This window comes from Ammodytes marinus (assembly GCF_949987685.1).
Source record: "Ammodytes marinus genome assembly, chromosome: 1".
Lineage (NCBI taxonomy): Eukaryota > Metazoa > Chordata > Actinopteri > Uranoscopiformes > Ammodytidae > Ammodytes > Ammodytes marinus.
Genome location: NC_137230.1, coordinates 28,305,450 through 28,325,085, shown reverse-complemented (window position 1 = coordinate 28,325,085; position 19,636 = coordinate 28,305,450). Strand labels below are relative to the sequence as shown.

General features: G+C 40.8%; 1 protein-coding gene across 4 annotated transcripts in view; it reads right to left on the bottom strand.

Annotated features, from left to right (window-relative positions):
• Positions 1–1,138: 1,138 nt before the first annotated feature.
• The window catches only part of crtc3 (CREB regulated transcription coactivator 3), a 33,510-nt gene continuing 15,012 nt past the window's right edge, over positions 1,139–19,636 (bottom strand). Inside the window, exons 5-16 of one of the 4 annotated variants that reach the window (XM_080032251.1) lie at positions 18,557–18,619; positions 17,259–17,362; positions 12,148–12,198; positions 11,969–12,054; positions 11,602–11,655; positions 10,107–10,156; positions 8,893–9,116; positions 5,863–6,098; positions 5,245–5,454; positions 4,751–4,837; positions 4,389–4,596; positions 1,139–4,056 (exon numbers count right to left, since the gene is read on the bottom strand). In XM_080032251.1, the coding sequence (XP_079888377.1) occupies positions 3,851–4,056; positions 4,389–4,596; positions 4,751–4,837; positions 5,245–5,454; positions 5,863–6,098; positions 8,893–9,116; positions 10,107–10,156; positions 11,602–11,655; positions 11,969–12,054; positions 12,148–12,198; positions 17,259–17,362; positions 18,557–18,619 (1,579 nt within the window). In that variant the 3' untranslated portion in view covers positions 1,139–3,850. The remainder of the gene's footprint in view (positions 4,057–4,388; positions 4,597–4,750; positions 4,838–5,244; positions 5,455–5,862; positions 6,099–8,892; positions 9,117–10,106; positions 10,157–11,601; positions 11,656–11,968; positions 12,055–12,147; positions 12,199–17,258; positions 17,363–18,556; positions 18,620–19,636) is intronic. The other 3 variants (XM_080032252.1, XM_080032253.1, XM_080032254.1) reach the window with 3 other exon arrangements.

Here is a 19,636-nt window from a genome sequence, read left to right as displayed (position 1 = left end):
GATACCAATGTTGGTCAGTGAGCGCTGGCAGAGGATGAGCGAAGTCTGCAAAATAAATTCACCTAAGTAAAACCTGTCTTCAAACACTGAAAAGGTAGAAAAACTGTTAGAGCTCTTAAAGCAGGGGTGTCCAAACTTTTTTCACTGAGGGCCACATACAGAAAAATCTACGAAGGGCCGGGCCACTTTGCAAAAATAATCAGGACATGTAGCTGCTCTGATGTTTAGTTTCATAGTGTCTTCGTAAATTGTAATCCTTCTTCACGGCAACACTTTACTTGCACATTAAAAATATACATCCCCCTCTTGTTAAATGCCATTGATACACCCAGTGTTTTCTGCTTTTACGTCTAATGTCCAGCTTGGTGAAAATAGTAGCCAGCTGAGATCCCGCCCCTCCAAGGGGGGTCCGGGGGTATGCCCCCCCGGGAGATTTTTTTAAGTTTTTAAAGTGAAATGCATGAATCTGGTGCACTTTGAGAGGGAAATTAAGAGGCTAAAGCTGAAGAATTTTGTATGAAAAAAAATGTAAACACTGTGTCAGATGATTTAGAAGCTATTGGAGAAGGACACATAGATTTTCCATAATAATATTAATTTAAATTTGAATATTATGCAGGGTCCTCTGGGATGGCCTTGATGCTCTTTTTCTTTTATGGGACATATTTCTCTGCAATATAATGAGTGCATTTAGATTATTTAAAAATGAAAAGGGCCATATTACATTATATTTTTAAAATGTGCCAAGGGCCAATCAATCAGTTTTGACACCCCTGCACTAGTGGGTTAACTAAGAAATGCAAAAAAAAATAAAAAAAAAATTTTTTTTTTTTTTTTAAAGGGCCATATTGCATTATATTTTTAAAATCGGCCGCGGGCCAATAAAAAGCGGGCCGCGGGCCGCAGTTGGCCCGCGGGCCGTAGTTTGGACACCCCTGTCTTAAAGCAACACATCTTTTTTCCCACAAACTCAACACAGGGATGTTTAGTTCTGTAGAGATTGAACTTCAACACACTGTCGCCATCTACTGGTAGGAACGACCACCACAACCTTTGACATTTTAAAACAGCAGAACCTTTAGACTGAATACACAGTATAGAGTTTTATTGTTTATATTAAATCAGAAAGATAAGCACTATAACATACGTTACAAACCAAGTACATTTTGTATCTTGGGGAAAACAAACTCAAATGACATAAAAAAAAAGAAAGAAAAAAAGTAGTAACACTAGTGGACAAAAACATTCTTTAAATAACAGAACTGTACATTTTAATATGCAACTAAAAAAAAAGTAAGACACCAAAAACAAACAAATGAAACAGAGTTAGTGACGGGAAAAATAATTTGGGCAGTTAGAACTAAACAGAGCTAAAGCTAAACAGAAGTGATTATTAGCTGATACAGGATACTGCTGGAATATGAAAAGTCAAAATACAACAAAGTAAGGCAGTAGAAGGCAGGCATTTAGACAGCAGGAAACAGGCTGAGAACGAGGGAAGAATAGACAAAAAAATATATATATATAAACTGCAAAGTGGCTCCATTACTCACCCACTGTCTTAAAGAGTTACAAAGAGAGCAGGTCGAAATAGCTGAAATTGAATATAAACTTATAAAAACCACCTGATGATAACCCCAATACCCCTCTTCATTTTGTATTTGACAAATAATCTCTTTCATACACTCAAAGACCCCACAGTCCACATCTTGCATGTATAACATCTTCTCTGAAAAGTAAAAAACAAAAAGAAACTCAAACGGTGCCATGCACCTTCAATTCCAAATGTTGCACGAGTTCCTTCAAATCAATCTCTATAAATGCTCTTGTTCTCTGACTGTTGATCAGTTAGATGCAAAACTGTAGGGGCAGACTATATCTAATTTACTGAGTCAACACTGACGTGCACACGCACACACACACACACACACACACACACACTGTGGACACTGGACACATGTAATATTGTGATTTCTAGCAAATTTGATCCCCCAAATTGCACACATTACAAAACAAACCTGCAAGCAATGTTACACTGCATAATGTACAAGTTGCACCTGTTCAACAGGTTTCACTTTACCATAAGTTGCATAGCTAAAAAGGAGCAAAGTAGGAAATGTGCTCCAAATTGTTTTCAGAAACAATATTAAAAATAGCTTGATTTTATTCAAACAGACACTACGGGGCACACTACATAATCAACAGTAAATATGAGTTCTTCATAAAAACATATTACTATAGGATCCCATTGGTCAAAGTCACAAAATAAAATTTCATTAATTTTTACATCAAAATAAAACACCTTTCCTGGTGTTTTGAAATGTGTGTAGGTGCAGTTACTTTACATATTTTAGTCACAGTAGGTCTCAATTCTTTTTTAGTAATGGCTTCATTCAACTTCTTTGGGTTATCAGGTCTACACACTGGGAACCAATTAGTGCAAAAGAAGTTAAGTGCAATGTTACATGATGTCCGATGTCCACACAATTACACTCTGCACTCCGAGTGAGTCACTCTGACCGATCAGCCACAGAGGGAGGTTACTGTACTGCTATAATACGAGGACAGAAAGCCAGAGAAAAACGATATTAGGGCATAATCGAACCACAGTAGCACAGAGCATGCCCTTATTCACGACAAGAGTTAAAGTACAGTACAAGCGCCATTACAAGTATGTACAAAATGTAAAATAAAACATATGCAATGAATGTACAGAGAAGTATTTTTTTCTAAACAAGTCAAAAAGTGAGTTCCTTTTTTAAATCTATTTTACGCCTTCCACGTGCTGTCAAAGTTCTGCCTGAGCAAATTACAGGCGACTGTGACCGAGGAGAGGGGGAATATCCAACAGAATTGCAAGGAAAAATATAGCTTTTATTCAAAACATCTTAGGACTGTGTTTTCTTAATTCATAAATCTATACTCTTTTAAAATCTCATCTTTGTAAACAGTTTGCCCTTTTTGTTTCTAGTTTGAAAATAGAATTCGAATCATACTTAAATTGAGGCTTTTATATATATTTTTATATACCATTTACACAAATCTATATCTATGTATAGATATATATATCTATACATAGATGTGTGGCAAACATATGATACCATATGTGAGGAAAAACATATAAAACAATAGTTCTAATCCCTCTAGTCTTCATTTCTACCATGATTGGTCAAGAGCCTGAAGTGGCCACTGCACTGGGCTGGGCTTCCAGACGTTTAACCAGCGACACATGTCACTGTTCCAGCTGTGAACAGTAACAGCAGAACGGCTCTGAGCGCACATTGCCTCATCTAGTGGAGCGCTGTAAGGAAAGTAAATTGTGTGTTGGCATTTCTGCAACTCTTGAGCATGGCGGTTGGGGGTTGCTATGGTGTGTCACTATGGCGATGAGGTTGCCATGGCTTCAGGGGGACAGTGAGCTGGCGATGAGAGAAAGAAGCGGTAGGACGTCGGCTCCTCTCCGGATAGTCACGTGTTTGTTCGGGTCTTTTTGGTTGGAAGGGGAGGAGCAGTATGGAGCAGGGGCAGACTTTGCTGCTCCCATGGGTGCTGATTTTAAAACCAAAACTGTACCAGTCCGTCGCACTTAAAATAATGTCGGACAAATACGAGCTTGAGCCTGTGTGAGGGTAACTTTGCATGAAGCTGGCGTAAACAGTGTTTGTTCACAAGTCTCCTCTGTAGAAAGTGTGGTGTTCATGTCTTTCACATTGAATGAATCTTAGTGGCAGTGGATGCATGCACAGTGGCCCTATAGAGATTGTTTGCATGCATAATCAGATTTGTACACGCTTTACACTGCAAATCCAAGTGTGTGTGTGTTCTGCTTCTGGAAAGCAGCCATGTTTGTTTAGAGTCTGTCACTGCGGAAAGAATCCTCCACAGATGGGTCGGGCAGCACCATGTCGGGATCACTGAGCATGCTCAGACCGTCCAGGCTAAGGGGCTCGATGCGCAGCTCGTCCTCCAGCGGGAAGCAACCCTCTGAGTCAAAATATTCAGGCACCGAAGAGAGCGCGCTGCTGATGTCCTTTGACAGACTGGGGTTGGAGTCATCTGAGAGAGAGAAACAGATGATAGTGGGTGAAAACACTTCTTCCTGCTATAGATAACAGTGTCACTGCCCTCATTATCAGTCACCACAGCTCTTTTGTCAAATACATCTGACACTCTCCTCCCTCTAAGCCTGCTGAATCTACAGTGGAGTAAGTAAGAGTTCAGCAACAAGTTAGATCATAATATAAGCAAAGCTGGATGCTCATGGCAGCACAGACACAAGTCAACAACTACATGAGAGTGTGATTTTTTGTGTTTTCATGTTGTAAAATATATTCAGTTAACTGTGGAAAAACCTAACATAACACCTAAATGAACCATTTTGGATTTACCAGTGAGTATGATGTTGGGCAGTCCGCCGCTGCAGTTGGAGTACAGCGTGTTGGCTCTCATGTGTGTTGGGTCCTGCAGGTTGCCATGGCTGCCACCCAGGCCCGATAGGGCAGCCTGGGAGTAGTAGAGCGAGGAGGAGGAGGGGTCGTAGCATGAAACCCCTCCCGCGGAGCTCATGGCGTTCTCCAGCAATGTGAACTGGTCCAACTAGCCGGCAGATGGTGGAGAGAAAATGGAGAAAAAAAAGAAAGAATCAGTGAGCTGATCAGCAACAACACTACTAACCACCTAACCCAATGGATTTAGAGAGAGGAAACACTACTTTGTATATACTATTGTCCGTGTGTGCGTCAATCTGTACCTGATAGGCCAGGGACTTTTGACTCTGACGATTGGAGTACTGTTGCTCCATGAAGGGATCGTTGAACAGATTTGCCATGTTGTTGTGCTGTTAGGAGAGAAAAGGTTGACAAATTTAGAGAGAAAGTAATTGGTCTGCAAGTTTTACTACTTTTGACATTACCTATGACAAATACAACATAAATCTGAAAAAAAAAATTTATAGCAAGGGACACATTGCAGAATACTTTTGTCTGTTATGTAGGCCTATTTAGTAGGAAACAAACCACACAGTAAATGTGACTGTTCCACCTGTGAGGGGTTAATAAAAGCAGGTTGATTTTTGCCCTGCAGGAAGACCAAAACATGTTATGAACATCAACAATGCACTTGGGCTCAAAACCACATATACAACATAAATTGTGTTTGTGTGTGTGTGTGTGTGTTTGAGTGTGTGCCCGCCTACTGTACAAACACACACATACTCTCTGACAAAGAGGCTCTTCATTGACTTACTTGGCTGTTGTAGTCCAGTGGGATGTTCTGAAGAGGTGAAACGGGCTGGTGTTGTTGCTGTTGTTGCTGTTGTTGCTGCTGTTGCTGCTGCTGCTGCTGGTGTTGCTGTTGGCGTTGTCGGCTCTGGTCCACTGCATGCTGGGATTGTTGGTAGAGTGGATAGGGTGGGGGCGGCTCCCTGGGCATGTTGCTGGTATCCAAAGCAACTCCCTACACAGGGCAGAGTAAGCCAGCAGGAGTCACTAAAGACTGATTATGAGTTCAATGAAGAGTTTAAGGTTTATTTATTTGGATTGTAGTGTCACTACTCGACTACACTTCAATCAGCACCACATCAAAGCAGAGCTAAAAAGATATTGCACCAGTCGATTCGGACTTTACTTTATAGCACACTACTAAATGGTACGTTTTAGTGTTTTTGGTTCTTGCAATTACACAAACAAAAAAAATTCCTGAATTACTTTTTTGGATCCACACAAACAGTATTACAAAAACTACCAATGTTTCTCATACTATCCAGTGTTAAAGATTTATAAAATGTAGGTTTTATTGTTATTCTACTGCATTAGAAAATAAAGCTTCCCTATTGTTATGTGTAGGTGTGAGGTGTGTGTGTACCTGTGTGATGGGGGACAGCGTTGGGGACATGGTGGGGGACAGCTGCTTGGCCAAACCCCTGCGCTGCTCGGAGCCCGGGGACAGGGTGAGGGGGCTGATGGGAGCGGGACGTCTGCGAGGGGAGTTGTTGGACAGACGCAGAGACGAGTTGATGGAGGGGTTGCTGAGCGACGACTGCAGCTGGCAGTTGTTGAGAGATTGCTGAATGGAGGGATTGCTCAGAGAGGAGGAGAGACCTGTGGCGGACAGCAAAGACAAAAAAGACAGGAGAATATTGAGCATCAAAGCGCAAGTGTACATTAGACAGAAAGTAAAGAGCCACTTTGGCTACTAGAAATATATTTAAAAAATAATGTATTCCAAGTGCAATCACTATTAGTAACTCACAAGTAACCGATTAGATGCAAGCCCGGTACTGACTACTTTTTAACGTTTTATGTCTGCTTAACTATGTGTTGACAGTTGATGCTTGTTAAATCTGAATTTGACAATTTGAATCTTGAATCTCTTTTGTTTTAAACCGTTTTAATGCATTGTTTAAGGTCTGGTTCAGTTGTTGAGCCAAAGACAAATTTTCACCGAAGTGGACAATAAAGATATATTTTATTCTATTGTGATGATGCAGCATGTAAACCCAGAGAGACCGAAGGAGACCGTTTGGAAGTTATGAGGGAGACTGTACTCTATTTTCCAGTATGCACTCCATTCCCCAACACAAAACACTAGACCTTATTGTGTGACTTGGGAGGGAGTGAAAGATGGAGAGTGAGGAAAGGGAAAATAAAAGAGCTGATTGTAACGCGCCAAAACAGGGTCAAAGTTCTTCCGTTCACGCTGAACTTTGTTGGACATGAGAAACACACACAGACACACACACACACAGACACAGACACAGACACAGACACAGACACAGACACAGACACAGACACACACACACACACACACACACACACACACACACACACACACACACACACACACACACACACACACACACACACGACAGAGAGGAAAGACTGAGATGGACCAGTGATCAGATCAGGCAGCACAGTTCATAGTGAGGAAGTTGGAGACACAGAGATCATTCAGAAAGTCTGGCTGCTAGAGGGAGAAACCTGGCACCTGGTCAAAACACTGGAGCAGTGCTTTCCAACCTTCAGATTACTAAACCTATAAATACTACAATCCACACAGATGATGACTCACTGCCACAGAGCTGCACAGATCAGATTTTTGGTCTCGACAGTCAGAAGGGGCTCATGTTGAAGAACCAAGTAATTGAAATAAAAAACTGAATGACAGGTAGAGCATGATTAGAGTAATGTTGCTAGGCAACTCCCAGAATCCTGCAAGAGTAGAGATTCTTGGCAAGTGACAGTAACAAGGCAGAGAAAGACATTTATCAAAAACCATGTGCAGAAATAATTTCCAGGGTGCCACTATGTTTGCAAATAAATAAAACAACAAATAAAGCAAGGAAATGGAGAAAAAACACCAAATTGGGATGACATGGACGGAGAGATAAAAAGAGAAAAACTCTGCAAAGAGAGCTGGGGGAAAGTGAACTTAAAGGTCCCATATTATGCTAAATGCACGTTTTAATTGTGTTCTAACATATCCATGGGTCCACGGTGTGCCTAGAGACTGCCAAAATATTTAAAAAAAATAACAATCTCTCCTTTTCTCACTCTCCCCCTTTCTGAAACCCCCACCCCTCCCCCTCAATATACTCCAGTCAGAATTCTCCCCGTTTCTGACGTCAAACTGGAAAGCCAGAAGCTTCCACTGTGCAGCCCACACCCCTATTTCTTATTGGTCCACGGCCCCGAGATCTTCTCGAAAAATATTCCTTCATCCCCGTGTTGTTTGCTCGTTGCTAAGCGAAAAGATGCCTGTAGTACAGAAAAGCATGGTGAATGTTGCATAATCCACTCATTTATCTTAACCACAGCAGTCTATGCCTCGTTACACAACGGATAGGAAGCTACTTGTGGGTTTTTTCAAACAGTGAAACTGAAAGAAATGTTTTTATTGGTATTTTTGCCTGACTGGTGTATAGATATTAGCTTTGGGACAAGCGTTCAGCTTTTGCTCATAAAAACATATTTCTATCCCTCACACCAGTCTGGAAATGCCTCGTTTTTAACAGGACAAAGGATTGGAAGTTAATAGTGTAGAAGTCAACTTTGAAGATAATTTTTTCACTGATTTTAGTGGTATTTTTAGCCGGTAGCTCCCGAGCTAGCTTCGCAGAAGCCACCATCTTTTGCAGCATTGTTATTGTGAAAATGCCGTTTCCATTAGCTTGGAAACGGCAAGTCAGTGCATCTGTATTCCATAGTCTTTCATGTAGACAAGGATAGGTCATGTCAAACTGTTCAAAGTGCGTTACTAGCACTAGACTTGGTTCTTCTCATGGGTAGGCTAACTGCGCTAACAGGCCCAGCAAATACGTCATCATTGTTTACAAACAGACAGAGGGCGAGGCGTATCTGGCTTCGCTTCCGGACAGGGGCAGCTCAAAGATTGTATATTTACGAGGGGAGCTGCAGCTCTTTTTAAAAAATAGGCCATTGTGAGATTAGCTGAACATCAGCATAGTACAATAAATTATCTGAAAGTTTTTTTCAGCAAACAATTAAAGAAAAACGTATTAGGGACCACTAAGACCATATAATATGGTGTATAATAGAACCGAAAAGTGTATAATATGGGAGCTTTAATATAAGCGAAGTAAGCATTAAAGCAAGCGTGGGGTCTACTTTTCATCAGCATTCAGAAGAAGGTTGGCTTTATTTCTGCTACAAAATGATATTCTACATTTTAATACTTTACTTTAATGTTGTTTTTCTTCCTGTAAATATTATCTCTAATATTTACAGGAAATAATTATGCAAAACATATCAAACAAACCTGTCAACCAACCTGTAAAATGTGGCAAGGAGACAATGCCAAAAAGGGGTAGAAACCATGCACACATACAGGCAGATAGCGTTCATGAAGACTAGCTAAAAGCAGTGCTCCACCCACCCTGCGACTGGTTGCCGATGCCTAGGTGCATCATGGCGGCTGGCAGGTTTCCGGTGCTGCTTCCCCCGCTCAGGTTGAGGTAACCTCCATTGTCCTCGGGGTCCAGCGGGGTGGAGAGCGGCGACGGGAAGTGCAGGTTGGTGAGGTCGGGCAGGGAGCCGCCGGTATTTAACAAGCCCTGGTAGTGGGACAGACTGAGGCTCTGCTCTGGAGATGGGAATATACTGCAGCGAAAGGTACATAGAAAAAACATGGTGGACTCATCAAGGACAACATAAATGCTCATATTACATGAATTAATGTCAATATTGTGCATAATTAAAGGTCATTTAATGTGCTGCCATTACATTTCAAATTGACAAGATGATTCTTTGACTCCCATCCACTTGTTTCAGCCTCCTCCTCGTCGTATTTCCACCCACTCTCCCATTTCCTCTATTATTTCTCTAATTTCCATTACTGCTCATATGCTACATTAACAGCATATGAGCTGCAACAGTGACTCGTTGTCTGTCCCCGCACAAATACACACACAGACCGACACAACAGAAAACAATGAATAAATGCTTCCCTTCACAAACATACAAACAGTGTCTGTCTGTCTGTCTCTTTCCGCAGATTGGTGCTGGCTGCACAGATCATAGTGTTCTGTCTTTGATTTTTTATCACTACATTCATCAATCATTTAGTTCAGATAGAAAGACAAGAATACTTCTTACTAAATCTTAAATCTAATCAGGTTCTTATAAAGATTGTATTTTCTTTTCTGTTTGATAAATTGAAGTTTAAATTATGCCCAATTTGTTCCACCTCCTGGCAACATATCACAGGACACTACTGAATTGCTAGAATAATCGAGACCTGTTTGTTTCGAAATAATGACATGACACAGGAGGTAGTTTTCAGTGGGAAGACAATAGTCTTGGCCAACTGTTGCTAAACAATGCTCATGGAATCTGATTTTCATAACTCTGCACAGCTCATTTCAAAAGGGTTAGAGGTGCAAAGAGGAACACAGACATCCTGTTTGACACGGTGGGAATGTTTGGTATTTCATTTCCAGCATTGTTTCAGTTGACCAGCAACAGCAGCTGCTGCCGAATGTGTTGTTGTTGTTGTAAAATCAAAGTAACAGATTATCTGGCTTTTATGGATTATAAGAAATGTTGTATTAACAAATTGGAAACCCTGTGCTTCTGGACCGCCAGACTTACTTTATTCCTGGCACTTCACACGATTTTGGCCTTGATGCCAGAGACTGGACCTGAAACAGATACACACAAAATATGATTACTTACCTATCTAGATAAAAACCCTCTGACACCAGCATTTTACAATATAATCCCAAAATTGATACTTTGTAGCAAACTGTAGATTTTTATTCTGGGCTGTCCAACAGATACATTTTTGATGAAATAAGAATGAAATGGGTAATAAGAAGACAAAGTGGTGGCTGCCTGATCGAAGAAATATACATGAATGGTAGTAGAAACTTTCAATTCTTATTACGTAATTGGCAAACAATCTGCATTTTAAGCGAACTGGTAATCTCATTGCCGATACCTGATCAGCTATCAGTACTGGTACTAGAGTTGCATTTCAGTTAATGCTGGGTTTACACTAGAGGACTTTTAAAATACTTTGAAAAGACTGAAGACTGACACCCTCTTACATCTGAAGACAATCAACTCACACCTGAAGACAATTAGTCATTAGTTCTCAGTCACAGACTGAGATTTTGAAAAGACAGGGGGTCTCATATTGCAAGACTACAACTAGATTCCTTTTGAAATTAATATAATTTCCAATCCTGCTACGGGGGATTAAAAGTGATTTCAGTGAAATAAAACGTTTTTTTCAGCAGGTAAAATGGACTGGGTGTATAAACAACTATATGCCCTTATCACGTAGGCTTTGTGTCATGCATGATCACGTTAAAAACTGCAAACGCGATTGTGATTATATTTAATTAAAAAGTTAATTCAATATTCCGAGCGGGGGAAATCCTGTAGTTATTTGTATGCTGATATCGTCCGATATGCGCGTGACAACCTGGTTCTCCACCCGAGGCTGTTACGTGAAAGTGCCCGGAAAAAGTGCCTCGAAGCTGGACACAGGTCGCGACTAATGCCGCTCCTCCTGCGTCGTGTTTGGTGCTGGAGAGAGTGTGACAGTGTTCACGTCATTTCGCTTGAGCCAACCCCTTAAGACTAACGATAATATCAAACATGTTTGATAATGTCGGAACGTCAAGACGGGGAGAAGACTGGCTGAAATCGGGTCGGAAGACCACCATACACCAAACGACTGAGATTACGTGCGCGCGCCACAACTTCAGCAAGACTCCCGTGATTTCAGTCCGACATTGAAAGATTGTCTGCGACTGTCAAATTGCGTGAAAAGTCGTGTAGTGTAAACCCAGCATTAGTGTAATCCTGTCTGTAATGAGTCTCAAATTCCCTGTAATCCACTACAAAGGTGACGGTCCACATTAGTGAAAGTATGCCTCCTTCCAGGATGGACTCAACATCAATGGAATGATAATGTGTAGTTCTTCATGTATTGTATAATAGCAATAGCAATGTTATTCTGTGTTTAGGACACCTTGAGAGGTCCAGATACAGAGAGAAGACAGGTCAGATTGTTTTTTGCCTTTCCTCGTCTAGTTTGACCTTGTCTATGATTTTCTCATGATGAACGAATGCCTACTTGTTGACATTCCTGATCCCAGAAATCTGTCTCTGGCACATCCTGTCGGATCACCTAGTCATGGTCAGACAGGAAAGACTGGTTCAACGTGCAGTCTTACATGTCTCAGTCAATTAACATTTAAGATGTCACGATCGGACATAGTGACAATTCTCAAAACACATATGCCTTGTGCAATCAGAAACCATCATTTTAGTTATATATTTGTTTGAGTTTCCATTCTCAGCATGGCAACAATGCACTCAGATGTGATGGCAGGGAAAGCCAGGATAATATGCTTCAGTATGAAGTTACCATATGTCTAACAACACAGAAAGAACCAACCAGGCATTGATGTAAGAAGAATGTCGGTATGCATCAGTCTCACCTTCTTGGCCTCCCACAGCTGTTTGGGAAGGGGCTTACTGACACCTATTAGATTCTCCTCGTTAGGCATCGAGGGGAAAGAGAAAACTGCAGAGAAATAGGTACCGGTACACGTTATTTTAATATACAGACAAATAAATACAACTTATCTCTTGATTATTCAAGTAAAGTGCAACTTGCCATTTCCAGAGCCGTCCACCTCTGCATCATTTACACTCGCTGTGTCCCAGCCTCCAAGAGAGAAAAAAAGAAGAAAAAAATGAGGACAAATAAATAAAAAGACATAAAAAGCAGATGAAAAGTAGAACATTTTCAACATTAAAAAGCTGTTTCAATTATCCAGGCAGGTCTGGGACTATAATTCTGTCCTTCTGAAAGGAACAGCCCTTTGCAATACACACTGTAATTTATGCACTTCACTTTCATAAACACAACAGCTGGGCATTTGGCATTATGTTATTAGTCACACAGGTGTGAAAAAGGGAGAGAGAAATTGGGTGGTGGATTCATTGTTTTTCTCTTGCTACAAAGAGCCCTTTTCCCTCACCTTCTTACTGTAGACCGGCTGCCAGATACACACATGCCTTTGTCTTTTCCTCCTTTTAACTTTTTTTGCGTTCATCATCCAACTCTTGTGTTTAGCTACAACACTAATGCAGTGCACTTTGTTACTTATTAGGGATATATTGTGTTACTCTTGATGACTACTTTGAGTCTCCTTGTCTATAAAATTAGCTTTTGAACCTTGCCCACCCATTCCTTCTCCATCCATGCTCTCATTCTCTCTGAGGCCCATTCAGTTTTAGAGTCTGGCATCATCACATTTCCCTTCAAAGGGTGTTTAGTCACCAATACTCAATGCTATTAACACTTGTTGTCAAAATCACATTAAGTGAATATCTCCTCTCATTCCTGTCCGTACTGTCTGCGTGTGCTAAAATCTGGTGTTCTCCAGAATCTAGTGCTGCTACTTTTACACCGACAAAAACAAAAAGGAAAGAGATCACACCATAAAGACTGTAGCTGAACTCCTCTGCTCTATGCGTTTCCACCGTGGCAGTGTGACTCATATTTAATTTCTAGTTTGACGCTTCTTTAAATCAGCCAGGGCTTAACACCACTCAAAACCGACTGAAACCCTTAGAGGTGTCAATGAGGGCCTGGGGCTTCACAGCTCTCTGAACTCCTGTGATGGCAGCATTGAGGCTGTGCTGCTCCTTCCCTAACATGAACCAGGTTGGTGTCATAGCCTCTTTCACAGAAATGATATACACCCCTATGCACTGCAGCTATGTGTGGTATGGCAGACTATATTCAGACGGCTATGCAAGAGGACTGCACTGTATATACTATATGATCCTCCAGGCAGCTGAGTTCACCTTTGAGGAAACATAATCATCTCCTTGACACATACAGTTCAACTATAATGGCTTGATTCAAGGTCTGCTGGCAGCTCTGCACTGAAGGAGGTTCTGAACAACAGTAGAGCAGAAATAAAAAGGTGATAAATCGATGAGTCAATTTGACGAGGAATTATTCTGATGACCTCTTGTAACTTGTGATGGAATTTTTGAAATATGTGTTTACATTCTATTGAACCATATGATTAATCAAGAAAATAATCATAATACCAAATATGTAAAAAACTCGATAATGAAAAAATAAAAATCTTATTTTCAGCAAACCATACACAAGAGTTACCTGGGAGATGGCTCAAACTAACAGGGAGCAATCATAAACATAAAAGACCTGATATCAGCTTTTTTGTGAGCAGCACACAAACACACACACACACACACACACGCACGCACGCGCTACCATTTCCAACTGGGTCTAAGGTGAGCCTTTTAAAGCACAACAGACAGTGTGTTGTAATGCATACTCTACACTGGGTTGATTCTATTTACATGTTAAACTCGCGCTTGGCCCAGATCTTAAGGCAATATCCTGTTTAAACGTATTGGCTAAACACAGTGAGTAGTTATCCACTGCAGGAGCACTTCACTCATCCACCATCAGTGCAAAGATCACACAAACGTTACAAACACTGTCAGAAAAAGAAAGAAAAAGACTCAGATGTTAACAGCTCAGTAAAGAGACAAGGGAATGGATGAAGATTGAAAGAAAGATTAATTATATGACAAACCATATTTTTCTTTTGGATCAACAATTCAATTACAATTCAAAAAAGGCATAGACAGAATATTTTAAACCGACAACGGCCTGATGGTGATTTGTGTGACTGAGCGCAGAGTGGTTTAGGGCGACTGAAAAGCAGCTGGCTGGATGGACTGTGTTCTCTGTTAATAAATGACTAGAGGAACAGAAACAAACATCATAAACTAGCATGATTACAATGACATGACATGGGCCCAGTCCAGGAGAAGCCTGCAAACTTCATGTGAGTGGGAGGGAATGAAGTTTAAAAACAAATGAGTTCAGATATCACAAGGCTGCACCTCTGCTAAAAAGTATCATGAATTGGATGAGTTTTTAGAGGTGACATCTCAAAACACAAGGCCATCTCAATGAGTCTCTGTAGGCTGTTTCCTGCTCTTGCTGGTGGTGTGCATGTCAAACTGTGAATAATCCACCTGCTTTTCATCAGTCAATAGATCCTGTCGGCTCTTCTCTTTATGGTCATTCACAGTCACTCAATGAAACCACACACTGTGTCGCATCTAGTCAGCAACACGTGCAGGACCAAGTTAGTACTAGTTTAACTGCATTACACTCAAATCAAGCCCAAGCTAAAATTTTAAACACATAATGTAGAGACGATTGTAAAAGCACATTTAAAGGTTCAGTAAGCAGAATGGTCAGTTTAGCTAACTTCCTGTCAGTGACTGCAGTTAGCAGTCCCCTCCCTCGTCCCCACATTAATGCAATGCGGTCTTCAAGCAGAGAGTTAACTAGCATCACCTCAGATCCATAAGTGTGATAAAACATGATAAAAACCATCAAAACAGACATTGTGAAGGATTTTTACCTGCTCCGCATACACATTCACCCATTTGTCGCTCTGCATGTGCACCGGCAGTGAGACGGGTGCCGGTTTGTAGCGTTCTCTCTTCCGATTGGTTATCAGTAGTGGGATCCCCGACAAGTTTATTTGCCGATTACATGCAGAGCGGGTGACTGAGAGATCGGCTTTATGAAATGTGCGCACTATAAGTGATCACTGTATGAATAAAGAGCGATTTAACCCTTATATTAAAATCAATAAATTGCTTACTTCACCTTTAATGATATAATCTAAATAACAAAAACCATAGACAATGAAAATAAAAACAAAAAGAATAGAAAAAAGACTGTCAAATTGAGTTAAAGCTACTACGAGTAAGTCGGCACGTTGGCGACACCTTTGAACAAAAGCGGTAGTATTATTACGACGCCAGCTGTCGTGAAGCTGTTTTGTAGCTCGTGCAGGCGTGCGAGATTCAAATAATCAGGAAGCAATATGGTGCGTGTCCGTGTGTTGAAAGTGTGAGGGCACCGGACTCTTTTCGGCTCCGTGAGTCTATGGGTGACACAGCATCAACTAATGCCAGTAAGTGCTAAACACACCTGATTGCAATGAGTTGATGCACTGTCACCTCTCACGGAGCCGAACGAGTCCCCGTGTCCTCACACAAAGCGAATGAACGAGAGATGGCAGTTAGTATGGATCACGATGAGATAATGTGTTTATGTTGTAAATAATGACTATTTCCGATGAATAATGGGCATCTGATGATGCTGGTGAGGCAAAGTAAACTTTTTTTAGTAGGCTACCGCTCATTCATTTAGGAGTAAACACTGCAGTCTAGTTTCGCTGCGTGAAATTGTGTATACGTTGCTTGGCAACGCCCTCCCGCCCGACTATCACTCTCCCTTTTTGCTTTTCTTCATTGCATTTTCTTTTTTTTCTTTTATGGTTCAGCCCCGTTATCAGTCATTATGACGACAAACAACTGTCTCAAACAAGGCTCCCGCTCCCCTTCCCTCACCAGGAGGGATAGGCTTCTCAATTCACGTTCCTGCGCCACACTGAAATCTGTGACCAATATGGATATGTGACCATAGAGCATGCACGCGTGAACCGAAAATCGGACTGGGTGTACGACCAGATCAAATGCAGCAATAAAAACTATTTAAAAACGTCTTTCTTTGCACTGATGGTCTCGTTTGCTGTTAAAGGTAATTTATGATTATGAGAGGAAACATGAGGCTGTTTAAAAGATATTTAAATGTTACTCGTAGCCGCTTTAAATGCCAATTAATTAAAATGTGTTTTAATAAATGACTTAAAATCAGGCAGTGTCTAACATGCAGAGGAAAGTCTTTCCAGAGATTTGGGGCTACAACTGCAAAGGCAAAAAAAATTCTGTGCCTCAACCTTCATCTTGACACAATCAGAAGCAGCTGGCCAGCGGTCCTGAGTGGCCTCAAAGGGATGGTTGTAAAAGGTCAGAGAGATAGGTAGGAGCCAGCCCCTTTAATGACTTGTAGGCAAACAATAACATCTTAAAATCAATCCTAAAACGTACATGGAGCCATTGAAGAGGGACCAGTATGGAGGAGATGTGCTCCTGCTTATGTGTTCTTGTTTAAAGACAAGCATAAGCATGTTGGACAAACTGCAAGCATGAGAGAGAGACCTAGCTAACACCATCATCAAGGGTGTCACAGTAGTGAAGGAGAGAAGAAATCAAATCAAATATAACTTTCAAAAATAATAAATTATAAAAAGGTCTTGACCTTACGTAAGAGCCTCAGCTGGAAAATGCGAAATTTGACCACTGAGTTGATCTGTTTGACCCATTTAAAATCACTGTCCATTATCACACCAAGATTTTATTACAGGGGGTTTCACATATGACTCCATAGAACACAGGTTCATCCAGAGGCATCACATGCACCACAGTGTCCAAATATCAGTATTTTAGGAATTTAGGTTTTAAAAAGTTAGAATTTTTCGTTTCAAAAGACAGATACGTTGAGTGTTAACTGCAAAACTGTGGAATGAGATGCATTATTTTCTAAGAAATGGACACTAAGGGAAGTGAGTAAATGGAAAATATAATGGCCCGAGAAAGGAACCCTGAGGTACTCCATATGGGAATGGAGTGGAGCTTAAGTACATGCCTCCATAGGATGGTGTTTGGTTAAGGGAACATATGAACTTGCAAGACATAGATGACAAGAAAAAACGTAAAGCAGACAGAAAAATAAAGAAAATGCCCTCTTTGTAGGCAAGTGTGTCGGGTTCAGAGTGTGTGTGTGTGTGTGTGTGTGTGTTTTACTCTCACCATTGCGCTGGGGGGGACCTCGACCCATCTGCTGGTTCATGCCAAAGGGGTCCTGAGGGTTTTGGTTCATAGCACTCGTATGGAGAGCAGAGTCTGAGTTGGTTCTGTGTGGGAGGAAGAGGAGGAGGAGGACGAATAGAAACAATTATGCAAGGTGTGCCAGAACCTTGGACAGAGGCAGAGGATTTCAAAGGGCAGGAAGGTCAGTGAGTCATTCAGCTTCCTGCTCAGCCTCCACACAAGCTCACGCCGACCTTACCCGTAAACATCCCCACCGCACTGGACTCAATGTTTATCAGTCTATGATTAAAACACATATTGTCTCAGAGATTAAATAATCATCACTAAATGTAAAATATAGTTAATATTGACTTGACAGGGATGAATTGTATTTAAAATGTTGCCACTAGCCCTTTACGTTATGGCATTTTCAACATTCTGGTAATTGGTTGTCAAATTTAATTTTTAAATTTTTTCATCCCCCACTCAACCACTCCAGCTGCCATTGGTTCAACGAGCATTTAGCTTTACAGTTGGGCACAGTGACCACACAGCATCTCAGTAGTCTTGTTATCCTAGTACTTATCCCATAGTGTTATGCAAAGGTTAGATTAATATGTCATAGAGGTACCTTTGTATTGAATCCAAAATGGTCAAACTTATAATAATCTTCCAATGTAACTTACACCAAATAAAAGAGTTGAATTGTGGAGCATATGTTTACAAAATAAACTTCCACTTACAATAAATACTGTTTCCATTTCTAAGTTTTCAAAACAATATTGATGTGAATTTTGAAATATTTAGTTTGGGGATATAATAAGAACTCCTGTCTGTTGATTGAAGAGATGTGTTTAAAAAAAAATCAATTCAACACTTTGAGAAGGATGCAATCATTTGGGAAAAGGGAAGAAGGAGCCGTGATGTTAGTCTGCAAAGGAGCCATCCTAAAGCTGGGTTAGTTAAAGAGAAACGATTAATGTTTCAGAAATAACAAACTGGAAATATGAATGGAAAACTACAAGAAGAAAACATTATTAATACATCAATCATAACAGTCTTTTGCTGAGACTGCGTGGCCTCTATATCAGTGCTTCAAAGGAAGAAAGAAGGGGATTTATAAGATGTACAAATCAGGCGGAGATTTGCAAAGGATAGAAACAAGGACGCAATGTAGTCAAGAAGAGTGATTGCAAAAAGACAAAGAACAGAATTGTTGGCTTCTGTGTGAGCGAGGGATGAAGCGGCAACGATAGACTGAAGGAAAGAAAAAAAGGGGGGCGGGGGTCAAGGGTCACCTGTTGAGTTGTGATAATAATCTAAACCCAGGCCGTTTATCCTCAGTCCATGGCTGCTGGTCCCTTCAAAGAGAGACAGAGAAAAAGAATGAGAGAATGAAAGTAAAGACCCCGGCTACTGCCTCAAGTTTGTGAAAAAGAGAAATTTGATAAAAAATATGATGAGCCTTTGTTGGCGCATGTGTGGAAGGAAGCAAGACCCTGGAAATCAGTCAAAGATACAGCACAAAAAGGCCATACACTTGAGAAAAATTAAGAAAAAAACAAAGAAAAGTGTGCTAACGAGAAGAATGACTGCAGGCCAAGATTATACACCTGCATAAAGTGAGCAGTTACAAGCCGTTCTTCCATATCTACTGGGGAGAGACTGTTACAACACTAACCAGTTCTCTAGGGAACGGCTCAAAGAGAACCAACGTAAACAATTGGAGTGAAGGGTCATAGTCAAAGTCTGAAACGATGGAGTGAGAACTGTGACTAAGTGTTTTTAAGCGTTCAGCAAAAGGGCGTTTTGACTCCTACCTACGCTTTAAGTACATAGAGGCAACTAAAGGGGGAAAAAGGTAAATTACTGTTAGAACTGGCCTTCTAAAAATACAAAATGGCTCACAAAAACCCTTTCTTTCTGGTAGGCAAGCATACCAAGAACATGACCCTAAGCAAGGGGTTTTTCAGTATTATTATTACAAAAGGACATGGTGATATTTTTAATCCAAAATTTTCTGAAGACAACCTTCTTATAAAGTTCAACATTATGCAAAGAAAAAAACGCTGTGTGTCTTTTGGTATACTAGAAGTGGGCATCTCTGGCAGTGCCCTTTCAATCACGGTTAAATTTGATGACAACAGTAGACAGACCACAATTTCACTAGGTGTATCACATCACCAGGTTTAGCCGATGTGTTTGTCACTGTAGTGTAGGGCGTAATGGCATGTATTTAGATTTATAATACGCATGGTGTAAGCTATGGAATGCAGATGAGCTGCAGCACTCCACCCACCCATTGGACAATGATATCTTGATTTGTTTTTCCGGTTGCCATGTTTTAATAAGTGGAATTATGTTGAAATAATTTAGGA